Raw genomic sequence first — 22728 nt, 5'->3', positions numbered from 1 at the left:
CATTAAAATAACTCAACCGTGCACTTCGCCGTACGCTAGTTTACAGTGCGCCAATGTTTGTGAGAAGGGTGAGAAGATACAGATTTAATTTTAGAAAATTCTTTATATAAGGTTTTTTTTGTGAAATTTTCTGAATTTTTCAATGGTCAAGTCAGTTTTGTTCTAAAATTTATATTTTCTGAGTTATTTAAAAAAACATCAAACTTCGTAGTTCATTTGTTTAATAAAAAATGAAGCACCCACTTCTCGAGTAGAACTTTTTAATATGTTGTTTATTAAACATTTCTTAATGAAATTACAAAAAGTTCTGTCTTGTTTGATTTTTTCCGAAGTGAAAATCTATATTTCGTATACTTTAAACGATGACGCACGGGTAAATATTCGCGGACTCAACTGTACATAAGGAGTAATCTTAAAAAATGTTTAGATATAATGTGATCTCTCTGTCTCTCTCTCTCTCTCTCTCTCTCTCTCTCTTTCATCAGAGGTAGTGTAGTGGCCATCGTGATGTGTATAGTGTCTCCAAAGATCTGTATCTCTCATCATTTCTTTTAAATCATGCATAGGTCTTTTGCATATCCGTGTAATTTGGGGTCGATCCATCTAGTTGGAAACTTCCTTGTGATCTTCGGCATTCTACCTTAATACCTGGATAATAGTATTTTGACAACGGCACCCGATTTGGGCGTCGAAACGTTAATAAAAATTATTTTTTAATAATGTTGTGGCTTATTTCCCATTATAAATAGTTAAAATTGTAAAAATGCCACAAGAAAATAGCTTCAGAACAACATGGGTAATAAGCGTTTCCATGTTTTCTATATCTGCTCGCATAACTTATCCAAAGTATTTTAATTCTTGGAGAAAGATTTTGTTGAAGAAATGTTTGCTAACCTTAACTCATTTAAAATTGTATTATTGGTTATCTGGTTGGTCCACAGAATTCGTAATATTTTTCTCCAACAAAGTAGTTCACTTTCTTCTTCCTACATATCGGTGAAGGTGATTAAAATTGGTATGACCCACGTCAGGAAATCAAACCAGGCAAAACTCCCTCTCTTATTGTGCCGTCTTCTAAAGAAGATTGGCGATCACTTCTTTGAACGCTTTGCTATCTTTTGCAACGTGAAATATCTGTTCAACACTGAGGTTAGTACAATCTCTTATATTCCTTAGCCAATATTTATTCTTTCTGCCCAAGCATTTTCTTTCCTTTGCTCTTCTTTGCATGACGACGTGTAGCAGATAGTATTTAACTGTTTCAAAGTATGTGGCCCAGATACGATGTTTTTCTTATTTTATTTGTGTTCATAAGCTTTCTACCATGTCCAATTTGCCTTAACACTTCTTCGTTTGAGACTTTTGCAGTCCAAGTATTTTATATAGCCACATTTTGAATGCCTCCAATCTCCAATTTGTTTACGGATTGGACTTTCAAAGTCCAAGCTTCTACCTCATATAGAAGCCGCGACTAAACGTGACATTCAACGAACCTCAATCTGATAGTCATACTTAATTCCTTATTTGTAGACATTGATTTGTATTTTATAAATCCTTTTGTCCTCCAATGTCATAAGTATGTCGTCAACAGAGGTTTTCGAGATCACCAAGTATTTTTTATACCCATCTATTTTGCTTTCTTTGTTAATGATGAGGAGAATTTGTAAATCGTCTATATTCTCTTCCATGATTGCGGTATCCTCTGCAAATCTTATGTTATTAACGATGCTCTCTCCAATCCTTACACCTTTAGTTCTTTCCCACAGTGTCTCCTGAAATATTAGGTTGTTGAATAAGGGGAATACCCTGTTCAATATTCCGAGGGAAGCAAATATCGTTTTTGCCTTTGTCGATGACGTAGATTTAGTAGCACATTTAACATTAGAAGTTACGGATACTTTCTCGAGCTCTAAAGAAGCTACAATAAATATCGGCCTAGGAGTAAATAAAGATATGTAACAAACTGCAATAAAAAAATACATCGCCTTTTAAAACAAGAACGACGGCGAATAAGGAAAACTGTAAATGATCATAACTTCGATTTTGTTAAAGAATTTAAATATCTAGAAGCAACAATCATTAATAAGAATAAAGTATACCGAGAAGACACAACGTAGGGTCGCCTTTTTTGGAAAGGCCAGGTGAAAGAAGATCTGTAGGATATCCTAGAAAGAGGAGGAACTATGCAGTCAGAGAAGATTTGGGAGTGAGGCAATCAAAAATAGTGGCACAATACCGACAAAAATGGAAGGCAATAGCAAACACAGCAAAGACTCACAAGGAGTTGTATCGCCATTTATGATAATGACCATGTCAGAAACTTACATATATGTATACTCAGTAATTAGGGAAGCGGAATCAGCATAGAAATAATAGCAAACATAATGATGATGGTTATTGCTTCGTAAACTCAAGAGAATGTAGCTAAAAAGCGAGGTGGGTAAAGATAAACTACACTAGCTGATAATACATAAGAACACATGACGAAGGATGCTGTGAATTTCATGCGGCCAGAGTTACCAACCAGAAAGTCCTGAAAAGGATGGATCTAGACAAAAAATTGTTAAGATCAATAAAAGTATACATGACCGAGTAATCTATTGCAAGTTATCATGCAGGGTAAAGTAGTTGGGTAAAGGGAATAGGTAGAAAGAAAAGTAACAAAGAAATTTTCAAAAATGTAGTCGCCAACCTCCTTTGATGGGGACGGTATAGGAAGAAGGAGACGATCTATTTCAGATAGGGAAATTTTTGCTAACATACATATATTCGATCGCTGTATTCTTTAATATTGAGGTCTAAATGTTATTAAATAGTAAATATTTTATATTGAATCGTACAATTTGTTCTTCTGTTTAATGTTATATCTTTAAATATTCGGAAAATCACGCAGTATTGTATTATCAGAAACACAAGTGCTATATATCTAAACAGATTTATTTACTTACCTATAGTATAACCGACTCCTCTAATTTTCACTGGAAACAGCTCTGATATAACCATAAAAGGTAAATACATCAGTCCATTAACTGAGCAGACGACATACATTAATAGTGATACTACGGGAACCCATTTGGCTGTCGTAACCTCTAAAATATATGTTTGTTTTTATGTATTTAACGGCAAATATTACATATTAAGAAATATTATTTAAAGCATCATGTAATACCATTATCGCTTCATGACCATATTAAAGGATATACATACATAGACCGTATTATTTAAAGGATATTATAATTTCTTTAAAGATAAGACTTCTGAGATGCTACGTGTTTTCCATATTATTCTACGAGTTTTAAGCTTGGACATTAAAAAAAGATGTTTCGGACAGATTAGAAACCTTCGAGTTATGGGCATACAGAAGAATATTGGGTAGATTGAGTCACGAACGTCGAGGTGTTGAGAATAATGGGAAAAGAAAGCGAGTTTTTAAATACAATTAAAATTAGAAAACTGCAATATCTGGGACATAAAATGAGGGGCGAACGTTATAACTTCTTGTTGCAGTTAATAATGTAAGGAATAATACAGAGTAGGCGTCGTGGAAGAAGACACATCCCTAGTTAAACAATTTGAGAGTTTGATTTAACTGCACTTCTGCAGATCTCTTTAGAGCAGCGGTATCGACAGGGTCGTAACTACGATTGGGGCAACCGGGGCAGTACCCCGGGGCCCCTGACAAAAGGGGCCCTACAGGGGCCCCTTTTGCGACCCAGAGGTCAAATAAATTTTTCAAAATACTTTCAGTCAAGTTCTACTTCGAGTTGTCCGGTTGTAATAAGTACACGACATACTACTCAGACATGTTAATCATAGATCTTCAACCTACCCTGATGTTTGTATAGCTTATGTAGGGAGACCGGGGCTGGTTGGCACCCCGGGTTGGTTGACGCACTAAGATTTACTTACAACTAAAAGACTTGACAACATCGCAATCAGCGGTGTCCGAAGCATTTCGATGACCACCACTCACAAACGTTACTCTTAGTTTGAGATCAGTAGTGATAGAGTGTTTGTACACGACACATTTTTCGTTTTTTGGCGTGGTAAGTAAATTTTTAATATCTCACACTTTTTGTTGTAAAGATTTTATTTTTAGAGATAATGTAATATTTTCTCTTGTATAATGATGGCAAAATCTTCTTTTATAATATGTTCTCGTTAGATTTAATACAAATGCCACATTTTAGGCATAGTTTTAGTAAATACAAAATGGCATCACGTGGGGTTGGTTGATGCACCCTCTAAGGGGCTGGTTGGTGTATGCGTCAACCAACCCCGACCCAAAAATTCACATTTTCTTTAATTTATTTTATTTCAGCAAAATGCGTATCTATAAAAGGATGTCCGAGAAGGGAAAAACCCCACCAGATGTTATGCTAAGGGCAGTCAGAGAGATAAAATTGAATGCAAAATCTATAAGACAAACAGCAAAAGCATTTGATATCCCCGAAGCCACTTTACGACGGTTTTGCAAGAAATTTACGGATGAAGAGATTAACAGCGAAGTGGTTCATCCATCGACTACCGTGGGATATTTTGGAAACCGCCAGGTAATATTTTATTTAACTAAAATAGTTATTTATGAAACAGTTCGTGAAGTATGCTTTTTGCGAACGTACGCGATGTTTAGAGCACGAGCGACAGCGGAACGAGTGCTATACATCGCGTAAGTTCGGAAAAAGTACTTCACGCACAGTTTCATATAATATATTATCTACGATAAACAAATAAAAAAACTGTAACTCTTCGTCACTGAAATTCATTTCTATTCTACAATTTTTAGAACTTTGACATTAAAAAATTCTAACTTCTTTCAAACCACAAAACTGTCAAAACTTTTGTTGTAATTTATTGCTAATATACCTATGTCATCACCATGACAACGCGAAAGTTAAGGATATTTGATTATATAAAAGTGTACCAAAAAACAGTGCGAAAAAGTAAATCCAATTTAAAATACATTGTGACTTCACGCACACTTTAAATCCTTCACGCACTGCTATCTATAATGACAGTTTTCACAAACTAAAACCTTATAGGTACATAATATGAGATAGAGTAGACAAAAAATGTTTTTGAAAAGCACATATCGTCAACGGTTTTAAAACTGTGGATTCTTAATGTTTATGTAATTTAACACAAGATAGGTCTTCTCCAAGGTTAAAACCGTTCCTTTTTTAGGTGTCAGGAAAATCTCCTCGAGGAATATTTGAAAAAGGCTAGCGATATATATTTTGGCTTATCACTATCAGTCAAAGAACTAAGAAAATTTGGTTATGAGTATGCTCAAGCGTTAAAAGTAAAATTTCCTGATTCTTGGAACCAAAACTAAATAGCTGGTGAAGATTGGTTTACGGCTTACTTAAAGCGACACAGAACACTTGCAATAAGAACCCCTGAAGCAACTAGCTTAGCGCGCGCCTCAAGTTTTAATAAAGAAAATGTTGGAAAGTTCTTTTCCAATTTACAAACGGTTCTAAATCGTCATAGATTTGAACCATTTCAGATTTTTAACATGGACGAAACAGGAGTAACAACAGTCCAAAAACCCAATAGAGTCGTAGCCAGACGTGCATTTAAGCAAGTGGGTCGTATAATAATAATAATAATGATAATAAACCGACTTTTATTTCCAAAAAATAATAAGTATAACAAAAATGTACATTCTCTAAAGTAGAGGGCGAAGTTTATTTTTGCTGTGTTCTAAGACACAACAAAAATATTCTTCCACTTAACCCCAGTGTAATAGTAGTCTTATGGTTCTAACAAAACAGTAGTAAAGAATATAATATTGAACAGTAAGATAGTAAAAAATGCACCTCACAAGGAAGACGGACCCACTTACTTTTTTATTACTATGAGAAAGAGAAAAAAAATCACGGCACCTTAATTTTGAATGTTTAGGAGACGGCGTTTAAGCAAGAATTTAAATTTTGGTATGTTACATGTTTTTAATGTAGATGGAATCTTATTATATAAACTGCTGATTTGATAACTATAAGAGCGTCGATAAAGCTCACTTGAAAAAGGAGGAATAGTCAACAATCCCCTATTTCTTATATTTATATTGTGAACATCAGAGCGATATTTTATTTTTCAATGTAGGTAAGATGGTTTTTTATTTACAATTACTTTATGACAAAGAGTGAGAAAATGATGTTTTCTTCTATTCTCCATATTTAACCATTTAGTTTCTTTTAATTTATGCGATACTCTTTGTCGCCTTCTTATACCAAAAATTAAACGAAGACACGAATTTTGAACTTTTTGGATCTTATTTTTATATACTAGAGTTAAATTTGGTCCATACAATACATCCGCGTAATTAAATAATGATAATACAAGTGTTTCACAAAGCTGTTTTTTCATATGAATTGAAAATAAATGGCGATTTCCATAAATCATTTTAATATTACAGTAAGCGCGTTGTATCAGTATATTTACATGTTTCTGAAACCTTAGTTCGGAGTCAAGAGTAACACCTAAGTTTTTTGCAGCATTTACAACTTCAAGTTTTTCATTGTTTATATAAATGTTAATTGAATTTATCAAATATTGCTGATGATGCTTATTACCAAATAACATTACTTTTGATTTCGTTGGATTAATAATCAGGCAGTGCTCAGTTGCATAATCAATAAATGCTTTTAGATTGTCATTAATAATTTTGCAGGCATTTTCCACATCATCTGGCTTAAAATTTAAATACAATTGGGTATCATCAGCATATAAGTGCACGTTGCAATTCCGAATTTTGGTTAAAATTTGCGAAGTATATATAGAGAACAATAAAGGTCCAAGGATGGAACCTTGTGGAACACCTGATTTAAGTAATAGAAAGTTTGAATTTACACCATTGATATAAACTTGCTGCTCTCTAAATTTGAGATACTGTTCAAGTTAAGTACTGGCATTATTAGAAAATCCTATATATTTTAACATGCTAATCATAAGATCGTAATGTATGGTATCGAATGCACGACTGAAATCTAATAACACTAACACTGTGCACTCACCTTGATCTACTCCTTTTAAAATATCATCAGTAATATGAAGTAAAGCAGTAGTACAACTATATCCTTTACGGAAACCTGACTGAATAGAAGGAAGTAATGAATTAACATGTAAATAATCTTTAATTTGTGTTTCCAAAGCTCTTTCTAAAACTTTCGACAGGGTAGGCAAAATACTTATTGGTCGCAAATCTTTAAATTCAACAGGATTTTGCTTTTTAGGCAAAACCTTAATAATTGCTTTTTTCCAGGAAGTTGGAACGACACAGTTAGTATAACTTCTCAAGAACGTGGTACATTGGTTACTATGGCTCTCTCAGTATCTGCAACAGGAAACTCAATTCCACCTTTTTTTATTTTCCCACGAGTTAATTTTAAGGAGCATTTTCTGACTTCTGGGACCCCTGAAGCTGCTGGAGCTGCAAATCCTTCAGGGTGGATGACAAAGGAACACTTTCTACTATTTTCTAGACATTTTGTCAAGCATGTTGGTTGTTCCTTAGACAGACCATCACTTTTATTATTGGACAACCATGATTCACATCTGTCTATAGCTGCCTTAAATTATTTAAAAAATAATGGGGTGACGGTTTTATCATTCCCGCCCCATTGTTCTCATAAACTGCAGCCGCTCGATCGCTCCGTCTATGGACCGTTCAAGAAGTACATTAATTCAGCCTGTGACTCATGGATTACTAACAATCCTGGACGCACTATGACTAATTATGACATTCCGGCAATAGTTCGAGACGCATTGCCATTAGCAGCTACACCAAAAAATATTATGTCAGGGTTTAGAGTCTCTGGAATATCTCCATTTAACAGAGATATCTTTAAATACCACGAGTTTTCGCCAGGATATGCTACTGATCGACCTGACCGTTCAAGAAGTACATTAATTCAGCCTGTGACTCATGGATTACTTACAATCCTGGACGCACTATGACTATTTATTACATTCCGGCAATAGTTCGAGACGCATTGCCATTAGCAGCTACACCAAAAAATATTATGTCAGGGTTTAGAGTCTCTGGAATATCTCCATTTAACAGAGATATCTTTAAATACCACGAGTTTTCGCCAGGATATGCTACTGATCGACCTGATCCACTAGAACCGATGAATTCCACCAATCAATATGGTTCTAAAGAGCAGTCAGATTTGTCAATTGCATCGAATCTGTCCGACAAGCCGTTATGCAAAGATCAGCCGCAGCCAGGATGTTCTAAGAAACCTGATGACGTTTCTCTTTTTGAAAACAAACTTGATTGTCAAATGAACTGTTCTAAAAGTTCTATTCAAGAGGAGAATGAGAACTCACCTCTTATCACTCCATTAAAATTAAAGCCTTTACCAAAAGCTGCAGCTAGAAAGGAACAACCTAAAAATATTAAAAGAAAGCGTCATACAGCGATCTTGACAGATACGCCTGTAAAAAATGCTCTTGAGGAGGAACAAAATAATACAAAAACTGCCAAAAGAAGGATTGGTTCAAAAAAAGAAACAAAGGCCAAAAACAAAAAAATGAAGAAAATTGATGAAGATTGTATCGATTCAGACGAAGAGGACTGCTTTTGCCTTTATTTTATGGACAAATACAAAAATATTGCTTCGGGGGAAAACTGGATACAATGCTCAAATTGCAAAATGTGTGCGCATGAGGCTTGTGCTGACAATCCTGGTATTTGTTTTTGTTTGTGTAAATTGCGAAAGCAATGAATGTTTTTCTTACACTTAGGTATTTTAATGTTTTTGTACGTATGCTATCTACAGTTCATATTAATGTATTTAGTTATTTAGATTTACGCCTTTATGATTGTATAGTGTTTTGTAAGTTTTTTGATAAAATGTTTTTACATTTTAATTAAAAATGTGTTTTAAATTATTTTTTTTGTCTGCGTCAACCAACCCCAGGTAGTGCGTTAACCAACCCCGTGACGGGGCTGGTTGGCGCACAGTGACATACATGTTTCCTTCTCAAATTGAACATAAAGTACAGTCTGTAAGATGTTTATTTTTACAAAATCTCTTGCCCAAAAGATTAGATTTTCGTACATTTAGCAAAAAGTTGTAATAAATCTTTTAATTTAGCATCTAGGTACAAAAATGTAAAAAATGCGTCAACCAGCCCCGGCCTCCCTAATTTATCTGACCGTCCCTATAACTGTGGCCAAGGCTGAGAGGTCGTTTTCAAAATTAAAATTAATCAAGAATTATCTTAGGAAATCAATGGGACAAGACCGATTTAACAGCTTAGCACACTTTCCATTGAAAATGAACGGCCAAGAGGATCAACCTAGACAATGTCATTGAAGATTTTGCCGCGACGAAAATAAGAAGGAAGGAGTTTTAATCGGGAAACTGTAGTAACTTGATAGTAATCAATAGATAATGTAATTTTATTGTAAATATATTATGTTGAAATGTAATCGTGGTTTCTATTTGTTAAAATATAAGAAGCTACATCTTCGATTTTTGCGTCTAATTATTCCTTATTTTGTACTTTAATAATTTAAAAATACTTCTAAACATACTGAATAAAGCTTCAAAATGTAATAAGTGGTATATAGAGTGTATGTTAAATTACGTTTCACTTTGTGTCTTAAGAGATTTCAAACTAATAATTTTTTTTTATATAATTGGCTTTGGCATGAACCAATTAGCCAGAACTAATAAAATTGAAATGGTAAAATAAAATTACAATTAATAATAGAAATCTTTTGATAATAACAGCATATTTGTATAAAAAAACAAATCGCCATTTACATTTTTGGGCTACACTGTAGGTTTTTATCTCGTTATACTACCTATATAGGTGTATTGGGATATACTGCATCTCAGTAAACATCTTATTGAGACAAATTCTTTAATAATTAAATGCCCGTGGTAAAAACAAATATGTTTGTTTTAATAAATACGATTGACCTAAATTACCACATCAATGCATGCGGTTTTGATACAAGGTCAAGTTGCAATAATAATTAGTATATGTTATTTATAATCTAGTCCATTCAGCAGTTTTGATATCACTCTCACTTTTGTTTATATCAAAACAATAAACACGACAATCGACTTTTAATTATACTTTCACGGAGAAAAGATAATTCAATTGGTAGTTGAGATTCCAGCAGGTAAGACCGCATTAATCAAATACCACCAGCTACTTACCGTTAAATACTCCAATGTATAAATAAATGTATTAACTGTGAGAGTTATTTACTACATCAACCCTTATGGTCGGGGGGTAACCAACCCTTAATTATCTAAGGTGGCTCAGAAATTAGGAGCCACCATATAGGTAATATAACGCGATTACAAACCTACAGTGTAGCCTAACAATGTAAGTAACATTATAGTATATATTTTTTGAAAACAGAAAAGATATTATATTGATGGTAGGTACTTGCAAAATTATTTAACTTAAAATAAGGTGATCTAAAAATTTTTTTATGTTGGTCAACTAAAATAGCAATATGTAGGTACAGGAAACTGCAGCCATGGAATGCATTAAAATGCTTTTTCAAGGTTTTAAATATCAAACATTTTTCCGGACCCCCCTTCCACTGGGGAGTACACCCCCAGACCCCTCGGAGGGGTCCCCATATCAGGTTTGCCCCGGGGCTCCCAACATCGTACTTACGGCCCTGGGTATCAAAAGTGAGAATTGCCATGATGGTTACGGACCTTCTTAGAGGAAATGGCACATGAAGAAGAAAAAACAATACCAGCGGAAGAAAGAATTTTTTCTAGATTTCTGAAGGAATTTATCAGGAAAGGTAAATGAACAACCAAAAGATCACTATAAAAAATGAGTTTTTACTACAAATTTTACTCGAAAAAGGGTATAGCGAAATAAAGAAATAAATGTAGCTTTGGTGGATCTTGATTAAGCATATGGCAGTGTTCCCATGGCGCGACTATGAACAGAACCTACAAAATCTAGAAATTAGTCCCATTTTGATTAGAGCTACACAAAACTGTTATAAAGATAACAGGTCTAGAAATCAAATAGAGGATAGTCACCGTCCAATTAAATATAAGCAAAGGATTTTGACAGAGGTATTGTCTTTCTCCGTCACCCTGTCAGAGATAGGGTTAGTAACGAGGAAATCAGAAGAAGGACAGGCGCCACAGATGTCATAGAGCGAGTAGCATGACTGCAGTGGAATTGGGCGGGCCATGTAGCCAGAATGAAGGACGGGAGGTGAACCCAAAAAATTACAATGTAAAGACATAAGTAGAGGTAAACCACCTATACGATGGACAGAGGACGTTAAAAGGATTGCTGGGAATTGTTCAACTTTGGATTCAGAATGCTGGATGATGATGTCTTTCTCCTACTCTCTTTAAGTTATATTTAGACAGAGTTTTAGTGACAAAGGTTAAAAAACGTAGAAACGTGGGGCTGAAGGGAGGGAACGACATGTTTTTAACTTTATTCTTTGCTAATGACCAAATGGTAATTACTGAATATGAAAATGATATAAATTATATGATGAAAAACGTAAAAGAAAAGTATGAAGCGGCATATTTTATCATGAATATAATATAAGTGTGATTAGACACGGAAAGCCCAATGAGTTTAGAGAAAACCAAATTTCTAGTAGTCTTTATTAAAAAAGGAAATAGCGAAAACAAATTCAAAATTGAATTAACAAATATATAAAGCAACTATCCAAGCATTATATTCTTTTCTCTAGGAGAGATCAAATTAATTTTCTGGATATACATTACATATTAGAAAAACAGCCAGACTATCGGGATGCACCACAACTTGTCTCTTAGCAATGTCACACAAGATATTTTTTACCTGTAGAGTTTGCAAATCTGCACAGAATAAAAAAAATAGATTATTAAAATATATTTACTACATAACTATACTAACCTTCTTTAATCCATAGAGTGTATTGTCCCGAAAGGTACATGAAAAAAGCCATTCCGGCACAACTAGATATTAAAGCTGTTCTCCTGTTTAAATATTTTAGCAAAACGACATTAGTACTGGCCATAATGAATCGTACTACACCAATCAATGCAGATACAAAATAGGCATTCAAATCTGTTCCTGCTTCCTGAATAATAATAAGAGTTTAACAATTTTGTATTATCTCTAAGTATTATTACCAATAATAACATTACTGAAACTAATAGCATTAACCGTAGAAACTGAGGGAATAAGAATTGATCACAAACTAGATAAGGAAGCAAAAAATGGATATCGATGGGTAAACCTCTACATGGGTGATATCCCAATGAGGTCAACCAAAGACTCTCAGATGCAAAACTTCAAATGTAGTAACCATCATACAACAATCCCAAAGTTTAAGTAACCTTCCAATATATTAATGGAGGCTACCAAGATTTGTTAGAATGGATTATAGAGAACGGCGTGAATTATTTTAAAAGGTACTTCACCAAGAACTGGGATCTCTTCAAACCAATCATCTTCCTTATAATTAGACCTAGGCAAATATGAAAATTGCATATTTTGCATATAATGCATAAAAAATGCAAAAATGTCAAATTTTGCATATTTTTTATAAAAGTGAGCATAAAGGGCATATAATTTGAAAATTTGGTGTTAACTGTAAATTTTTATATTCAAACTTACAGATAGCATGAAAATGCCAATATTTAATTTTGTTTTATAATCACTTGGTATTCAAATTCTTGGTATAGTAATTAATAAAAGACAGGGGCTTATAGTTTTGTCACGTTTTGTCCTGGAATTAAGGGTTTGTGTTTGCCAGTTTATGTCTCTAGGTAAAAATTTTTATTTTGACGGTCAGTTTCACTTGGTTTCACTTTTGTTGTAGAATTGGAGGCGTAAACAACGTGTATTTCTAATTGTAAATAATTATTGTGCTTTGAAAATGCCAAAAATAAGCAATGTTTCAACTTGGATAAAACCTTACAAAGAGCCCCCAAGTAGCAATTTTTCGACGCATTGGTTGTCAGTACAAACAAATGCACTGTATAGAACGTTGGCCGAGAGCATTTTCAGTTGTTTCGGCCAACGTCCCCTACGCCAACTGACATTACGATGTTACAACCTTTAGTTATACGGGCAACTAATTTATTACCATTGTGACAACTACATATCACAGTTCAGTTTTTTCAACAATCGCAACGACTTAAAAATAAATGTTATAATGCTGAACTAATTTACGCCCTGGCCGACTCTGCAGTTGAGTAGAGTTGTCTGTTACGTCACGACCCTGTGTTGTTCTAGAGGTGTGATACGTTTGCGACAATTTCCAGAGGAGAAAAAGAATTTACTTTATACCCTTATTTTTTCTTATTATTATATATTTTATTTTGATGGAAATTTTCGATTTATTTAACAACCTGTTTATTTGTTTTTTTAATAGCTGGTTTCCATTCCATTGTTTATCAGTAGATTTGAGATTTGATAATCTTTGTATCAGCTTTCGTATTTTAATTATTCCAAACCATCAACTGGTAATTACCATTTTTTAGCTAAAATCTACTAAATCAAAAACTAAAATATACTTAAGGATTTTTGGGATACATTTGGGATTTTTTATAATAAAAACAACAGCTAACTTAAGGGGATAGGCGCAAATCGTCTGTTAAAATGTTCAATGTATTTTAAATGTTTTCATTTTTTGCGAATCCTTAGAAAACTAATAAGTATTTTTGAAAAATTTAAACGCACAAAGAAAGATTACGTTATTACCGAGGACCGAAAGTCCCTGAAAACTTCTATAATGTTTATTTTAATAAGTTACAGGGGTGAAAAAAAGAAAACATTTAGTGTGACTTTTAATTCCAAATATCTCGTTCAAAAGAAACGTTTTGGTTTTTCTAAATAATGCAGTCTCTCATTCTGCGTTTAAATTTTTCAAAAATACTTATTATAGTTTCCTCATGATTCGAAAAAAATGGATCAAATTCTGTTAAAATATACCAAAAATCTACTAAAAAATATTGCCTACTAATGGTTTGTTTTTAACCAAGAGGAGTGATTCAAATTTACCGCGCTGTAATGCTTGTTTGTAATTGGTCCAACTGCAGGCAAGTTTACTCCACTCTTATAAAATTTTGACACTAATGACATTTATCAAATTTTGATACTAGTGGAATTTCATAGGTTAGTTAAGTTATACCGGCGATTTTTTGTGTTAACTGTGTTATTCCTTTAATGATTGTAAAGGCCGCGTCTCACCATCAAATAATTTGATCAAACAGTTTGAGCAAACTCGGGAAGTACGTCAAAGTGACGTCACAGTTGCAGTTTTTTTGAAATTCTAAAAATCTGTGCTCTCACTATCAGTCTAGTTTGATCAAATTTTTTGTATTGAGTTGTCTAACTTGTTTGTACTTTATTTAAAATTAAAATTTTTCATTATTATCCACAATGAACAGTCAGGATGTGACGTCACTAACTGTCACTTTCAGTTTGCTCAAACCAGTTTGATCAAATTATTTGATGGTGGGACGCGGCCTTTAGTCTGCTTTTATATAAAAAGCAGTCGTTTTTAGAACTCTTTAGCGACGTATTAATATAATATAATATTTATGGATTACCGTTGAGAGCCGACATGATCAACCAAAAAAGAAGATGTATTTGGTTATTATTCTAGTGACTTTCTTAGGCGAGAATCTGCCTTTTAAATTTACTCCTCCTGGTTAAAAACTAAACTATAGAATTTTTTAAAAAATATCAAAAATCTACCAAAAAAGTAGAAATCTACTAAATGTGGCAACGCTGTTAATGAGAATGATACACTTTTGACACTGGTCACATGACCTCTGTCGCCCAATAAGAGGGTGCGTTCTAAAATGGTTTTGATAGTCGGCGCGGTCGGGTTTGGTTGGCGATTGGACTTCTAAGGCCGATGCCACATTATACGTTTTGACCGGATGCGTTGAAAAGGCATCCGTTTCCAACGCAACCGGATCGACCTGTCACACTATGCGTTTAGTCTGGTGCAGTTTGTAAGCGCGTACCGATGACTCAAAACGCATCCGTTTCCAAAGCAACCGAACCGATCTGTCACACTATGCGTTTTCACCGGATGCGGCGGAAACGCATCCGGTCAAAACGCATAATGTGGCATCGGCCTAAGTTGTTTTATCCGTCTAAGGTTGGTTATAAGGTATTTTTTTAGTAATATTGGTAATATTGTTTAATGCGCCATTTTGGTTTTACTTGAGATTTTTGGGATGTAAAGAAAATGAAAACACAGAATATAAAAAATGCAGGCATTTTCTGATACCTTTAAAAGCACCATCAATACATTAAATTTATACAGAACATCTTTAACATAAATTTTGACATTTATATTAAAATTTGATTTTTTAAATTTGCATATTTTTGTCAAAAATGTCATAAAAAAAAGGAGCGCGTGTGTTTTTTAAAGGTGAAATATCCATATTCGACGGTAATCTGAGATGCGTTTATAAATTTCACATCAGGTAATAAGTCCTTTATGTATTTATATAAATTTAAATACCCAATACGATGTCAAAACAGTTTACTTTTTGGTTTTCGCATTCACCATACAGGTGTTAAAAATATAGGTAAAAAAACATAACTAGTCTGACTCCTTGAGCAACTATTGCACGCGCAGGTGCTTTTTATAGTCGCTTCAGTTGTCTTATGCAACGCTTACGAAACGATGTTGCTTACAGGAGGTTGCCTAGGCAACGTCAAGACAACTCAAAAATCGTCCACCAAATCAGTGCAGAATAGGGTCGTCTTCTAGGCAATAACAACGTTGTAAGAAAACGTTGCCACGCGGTAGACAACGTTGTCGCGTCGACAAATTGCTACTTGGGCCATCTATGGATATGGATAAAGTTTATTGATTAAATTACGTATGTTGTGGCAAAACCGTAAGTACATACGTATTATTTTTTATTTTATTTTAAAAATTTACACGGTCGCGGTGGTACAAACAAAGATTATAAAATTGGAGATTATGTTTAAGAAAAATACCGACACAAGGCTAATTCGCAATAAATTGATGTATTTTTTCTTTTTTCAAGCATTTTTTAAACTCCTTGAGATAAAAAATAGGATACCTATTTGAAATTCAAATCATTCAATAGTCTACTGAAAGGTCGCTAACATTTTTTTTTACAATTTGCTTTAATTTTGCTAAAAACAAAAACATATCATATATTGGACTTAATTAATTAAGTGCTTTTAATTTATGCTCACAATATTTTTCCTTTAAATGTAAACAGAAAAGATCAAGAGCCTCTTGTAAATATTTCGGGGCTCTTCCTTCTTACACAGTCATTTCTTGACATTTTCAAGATTACTACACCGATTTTTATTTGATTTAATTTAAATATTTTAATTTTTATGCAAAAACGGTTCATTTTTAGTTTATTTCTACAACCTTAGATTTTAAAAATGGGTACAACTATGGAATATTTATATTCTTTTTTAGATTTCATCTGAAAAGAAAAATTCAAATAGATCAGCATGTCAGAACCGCGAAACATTTAGCTAAAAAAGTAAAAACCACATCCGGTGAAAAATATCAACCTTCAATGTCCAAGTGCTTTCAGTCAAGTTCCAAAAAACAAACCGAACAAGAAACTTTTAACGAAGACTTGTGTCGTGCATTAGTATCTTCTAATATACCGCTTTCAAAATTATCTAATGAAAACTTTAGATCTTTTTTTAAAAAAATATTGCAAACAAAACATTCCCAGTGAACGAACTCTAAAGAGAAATAATGTCAATTTGTTATACTCCTTAATTATCCACAACATAAAAGCCGAAATAGGTAATAATTACTTTTACATAATATGTGTGGACGAGACCACTGACTCGTCAGGAAGATACATTGTGCACTTATAGACGGAGAGCTAGAGCCGAAAAATCATCGTCATAAGTAATATGGAGTTTTTTTTTTTTTTAATATGGAGTTCTTCCTGTGAAATGTGTCCATTGTATATTTACAATTATTACCTCTTTCAGGCTGACACCTCAGTGGATACAGGAAGTAGCAATAAGGGATGAAAAGAGAAAGTTAGTGCAGTCATTAAAGGTTTTCACCTCCTATTTTGTTAAACCTATATCGATTTGCATGAAAATTGGTGACTAGTTACTAGTTAGAGCAAACCTCAAGAAACAAAACTGATTTGATGCCACTTGCACTTTTACCCTGGTGGTGAATACCACCCCTTCCCGCGGGTGAAAACTATTTTATTAAAAATAACCCCGCAAATCGATAGAGGGACAAATTTTAAGTAAATTTTGTTATATCATGTTATTAAAATAAATCAATACTTTTTGAGTTATTAAAGATCAAAGATTTGTCTATTTAAGAGTATATGCGTGAAGTTACGGATAATAAAAAGAACATGGTAATTAATTGTATAGTAGTAAAATATTATTTTTATATTATTTCGATATTTAATTGATTTTTTTTTTTCATTATAAACTGAATATATCCAGAAACTGGGGGTGTCCAATAATGGGTACATTTGACATATTCGAATACACTTTTGCTAAATTTAAAATATCGAAATAATATAAAAATAATATTTTAGTAACATACAATTAATTAATATGTTCTTTTTATCATCCGTAACTTCACGCATGTGCTCTTAAACAGACAAATCTTTGATCTTTAATAACTCAAAAAGTATTTATTTATTTTAATAACATGATATAACAAATTTTATTTATAATTTGTCCCTCTATCGATTTGTGGGGTTATTTTTTATAAAATCGTTTTCACCACCGAAAAGGGGTGGTATCCACCCCAAGGGTAAAAGTGCAAGTTGGCACCAAATCATTTTTATTTCCTGAGGTATGTTCTAACTAGTCACCAATTTTCATGCAAATCGATGGAGGTTTAACAAAATAGGAGGTAAGAACCTTTAAAGACTACATTAACTTTCCTCTTTCAACCCTTACTGCTACTTCCTGTATCCACTGAGGTGTCAGCCTGAAAGGGGTCATAATTATCAATATACAATAGACACATTTCATATGCCAAACTCCATATTACTTATGACGATGATTTTTCGGCTCTAGCTCTTAGACTATTATTGATTGGTGTATTTAGCGATGAAACCTTTCCAAAATCGCATTTAATTTCCTGTAAGCAAGTGGAAAAAACCAACGCTCTAACAATACCACGGTTTCTACGAGAAGCATTAGCAAACTTTTTTCTTCATGCTGCTGTGCCTAATGATAAATTATTGCTTATTTTATCTGATGCCGCACCATGGTGAAAGCAGGACAAAATTTAAAAATATTTTATCCAAACTTAATACATGTCACTTGTTTAGTGCATGGAATAAACAGAGTTGCGGAGGAAGTAAGAAATAAATTTCCACTAGTTAACAATAGCGAGCGTCAAAGAGGTATTCCTGAAATCACCTTGAAGAACACAATGTTACAAGGATATGCTTCCTGCTGTTCCACTGCCACCGCAACCCATTTTAACACGTTGGGACACATGGTTGGAAGCAGCTAATTTCTATGCTGATCATTTTGTTGATTTAAAAAAATAATTAACATTTTAACGGATAATAGTTGCCAATCTTTATTGGAACTAAGCAAGCCTTTCAAAATAACATCCTCCAACATCAACTGTCATTCATAAAATCAAATTATAGTTTTGTCCAGAAAACTATAACTCAATTAGAATCCTAGTACAGTTTTAATAAAAGAATAAAAGAAAAAAAGTTGGCAAAATCATGATTATGCAGCCTTCTCATTAACCATTTTTTCTAATAAGATTATCAGTCTCAACTCTAGCTTGTACAACATTGGAAAATAATAACCTCTGTAATAATTGTTGAGCAGCTTCAGCTGTAGTACCTTCAATGTAGATCCGGTGGGCGATACTTATTTAATAGTGCACCAGAAATACAGTAAAAATCATTCCATTCCTTCCTATTCTTCGCCGTGGTTTTCCAATTTCGTACTCTTAACATCCGTAACTCGTCTTCCACCTGGTCCTTAAATCGTACTGTAGGCTTACGTCTTTTCCTCACATCATCCGGTCTTTGGTTATAAATGTGTTTTGACGGCTCCATCTCGTTAATTCTCATTAAACGAAGAACAGTTTGTTATTTAATTCTGAAGTATGTTACAGGTGGAATTACCCCATCCCCCCTTAGATCCGCCACTGTTCAGTAGTTTTCTAAAGATAAGGTGGAACTGCAGCTTTGCTGCTATTGGATAATTGTGAAACATTCATAAAGACATGATAATTCTTATATGGCTCTAGCAGCACATTTTATATCGCACTATTTGGTTTTCTGGGGACTTTTCGGAGGTTTTCTGAAGACTAAAATACGATGCATCTATTTTGACCACGAATTCATAAGCAACACGCAAATATACATAAAAAATGAGTCCCTCATCTTCCAATAATACATATTTTCGTTCACTTGATTGTGAATTAGTGCACTTAACGTAAACCGAACGCTTGAATCCAATAACTTCAGAAGGATGTAGCTCAATAATAGTAGTTATTCATTCCCAGGTCCCATAGACTTTTTTAATCTACACATCGAGAAGTATCATTGACCAAACTTTCGTTAAATTTGACCAGGACCACTTTTCCATAGGGAGTGTTGCGGGGTCCTTTATGGATAGCCTTCGTATTTAGAAGGTAGATACCACTAAAATGTTCTATTAGAGAGGAATGTTAAGAATTTCTTGGACTGATCACAGGTCACATACTTTAACTATATGAGCTTAAGTTCAGCAAACGTTCTGTGTCAAAATCCATCTCCAATAATTAAAATACTTTTGAAATGTTATGAAAGGAGACACAGAAAGCATGGAAAGATTTATCATTCAAGTAAAGAAAAGATCATAAGGAGATCCCAACAATATGGATCGAACATGAGTTAAAGAAATGACCAGATACAGAGAACTTTGGAAACGGACAATGACATATAGATGACCACTTCACTCCCTCCGGGGGTCAACACTAAAGAGAGACAAAGAGAGAGAGAGAGAGAGAGAGAGAGAGAGAGAGAGATCTTACTTGTAATACAATACCTTTAAAGTCTAAAATATTATTAAATAATCCATAAATGCTTGCCTTTATAAAAGTAATCGAGTAAAACATTGTGATGTATATTCCTGAAAAGTGTTGACAGAAGAATAAAGGACACATTATGATAAGTGGTTTGTATCCCGTTGGTTTCATGAATTCATGTAGAATTTCCTTAAAACTTCCTTTGTTTTTGCTTTTAGCTTCTTCTTCTTCGTGCTGTTTTTTGAGCACTTTGAATTGGATTTCCGCAAATGTTTCATTCTGAAAAGTACAATTGTTTATTTTATTTGTAACACTAATAAATGAAAAAAAGTATGATTGTGTAGTAAGATACATAAAAATATTAAAGAGAAGGCACATTAGCAAGTCTTCCTGTCTTATACCAGTATTATTATTAAAGGACTTAGAGTTTTCTTCTTGAATTCTAGCGCACGATCTTACGTTTTGCATTGTTTCCAATGCAGTCAATTTTGATCCATTTCTTGTTCGACCACTTACCAATATCCTACTACTGTTTCTCCCCTCTCCCTACCTACCCATACAGGGCTGCTTTATCCATTAGGCAATATAGGCAGTTGCCTAGGGCGGCAAATTATGAGAGGGCGGCAAAAATACTGTACAAAAAATATTTGTATATAAAAATTAAAATCGAATAACATTTAAGTACATCACATCCATCAAGGGAATATAAGTGGACATTCATTTCTAGAAAACAAATTGCATTTTCTTAACACCATTCATTCAAAAAGGACAGAAGTCGTAAATTTAGGGATTATTGGGCCGTCGTCGGCAGCACCGTAAAGGCAGCGAGCGCACTGTTCTAGAATTTTTTTTAAACTGAATCCTTTTGGGTTATTCGTGGTTGAAAATTTGCCATTTTCGTTGAAAAAATGTCGCCTTTTCGGACGGCTTTTTGCAAATACTTTAAAAATTATGCATCTAATAAAAAAACTATATAAAACATTTTTGTAGCTCATGAAAAATCAAAGGGATTCGTTCCTTCATAAGTCTTCTAGCGATAAAATGAAAAGAGATATGGTAAGTGAAAAGAAATTTTTTTTGTGCATGCTCAAATGGGTGTGTTCAACTTAACAACAGAGAAATGGTCGATTTTAAGGGTATAATGCTATCAATATCTTTTGTAAGTACTGCCTGAAAAGCGGTGGCGCCCAAAAACCCCACCAGTCAAAATCCCGACGGCCAAAACACCGACACGCCAGAATCCCGACATGCAACAATCCTCGCATAAGTAAAAATTCCGACCACTACATTTTGAATATTTATTGTTTCCTTTTCAAATGCAACACCAAATCATATTATAGAGTATTGAAATTGAAGAATTATTACTTACGGGTACTAACTATTATGTATTTTAAAAGAAAAAAATATTTAAACACTCCATTTTATAATATAAAAGCTATATATACTTACTGAAATCGAAGATTGTAAGTGACATGATAATATCTATTATATGAAATTAAACTTGAATTCAGGATTTGATTATACCTACATATATGATTGGACTATATATTGGCAAAAAATAATTTAATTCATATACCCATGTTAGAAATTTTATTTAGAAAATTAGTTCATATTAAATTGTAAATTCTTTTGTTTAGTAACATAAAATAAAAACAGATGGCCATAAACAAAAAACAAGAAATAAATGTAATTATATGTTAAAAAGAACCTTATCAAACCTGTCGGGATTTTGGTCTGTCGGGATTCTGGCGTGTCGGGATTGTGGCTGCCGGGATTTTGGCTGTTGGGATTGCGGCTGTCGGGATTTCGGGGTAGACCCCTGAAAAGACCTTTAAAACGATCGCACTGTTAAATTTCGATTACATTCAAACTAAGCGAGATATGGTGCAACAAAAAAGGATGACTAATTTATTTTAAGATAAAATGCGAAGTATGTATATTTTAACCCCTTATCCACCAGATTTAAATGCATCGTTTTGCTTCTACAATACCTTTTACTATAGTGCTATTTCTATGTTCAAGAAGTTGGACGGGTTTAAAATGTATGGTTTTTGAAAAAAATAAGAACCAAATTATAGAGAGCATTTTAAATTTTTTTTTAATCTTCCCTTTTCTCCTTGTAACACGAAAATGATAATGAGATACAGTAATGAAAGAAAAATAAAATTGTTATCTAAAAGAAAACCTACATTTTTGTAAGGTATTTTTTTACGTATCTCTTATCACTTTCGAATTACATGGAGAAAAAGGAAGATTTTTAAGAAAATTTAAAAATGCGCTCTATAATTTGATCTTATTTTTTTCAAAACCATTCATTTTAAATTAGTCCAAATTTTTGAATATAGAAATAACACTATAGTAGAAGGTATTCTAGAAGAAAGACGATGCATTTAAATTCTGGTGGATGAGGGGTTAAATATACTTCTCATTTTTCCTTAAAATACATTAGTCATAAGTTTTCTTGCACCATATCTGGCTTAGTTTGAATGTAACCGAAATTTAACAGTTCTCGTTTTAAAGGTCTTTTCAAGCACTACAAAAGGAAGTCGTAGCATTATACCCCTAAAATCGACAATTTCTCTGTTATTTTAAGTTGAATACACCGATTTGAGCATGCACCAAAAAATCTTTTTTCACCTACCTTTTTTCACGATTATCTCTTTTTTTATTAAAACTAGGACATTTATGAAAAAATGAATCTCTCTAATTTTTCATAAACT

The 22728-nt window shown here is 33.4% G+C and overlaps 1 protein-coding gene across 1 annotated transcript in view; it reads right to left on the bottom strand.

The window, feature by feature from the left end:
• Positions 1-22728, bottom strand: part of LOC114327017 (facilitated trehalose transporter Tret1) — a 96291-nt gene that overhangs the window by 2505 nt on the left and 71058 nt on the right. Inside the window, exons 8-10 of the mRNA XM_028275512.2 lie at positions 20072-20287; positions 11902-12088; positions 2949-3089 (exon numbers count right to left, since the gene is read on the bottom strand). Of these exons, the coding sequence (XP_028131313.1) occupies positions 2949-3089; positions 11902-12088; positions 20072-20287 (544 nt within the window). The remainder of the gene's footprint in view (positions 1-2948; positions 3090-11901; positions 12089-20071; positions 20288-22728) is intronic.

Source organism: Diabrotica virgifera, chromosome 1 (assembly GCF_917563875.1).
Source record: "Diabrotica virgifera virgifera chromosome 1, PGI_DIABVI_V3a".
NCBI classification, from domain to species: Eukaryota; Metazoa; Arthropoda; class Insecta; order Coleoptera; family Chrysomelidae; genus Diabrotica; species Diabrotica virgifera.
Note: the sequence above shows the minus strand (reverse complement) of the source record. Positions and strands in the feature narration are given on the sequence as shown.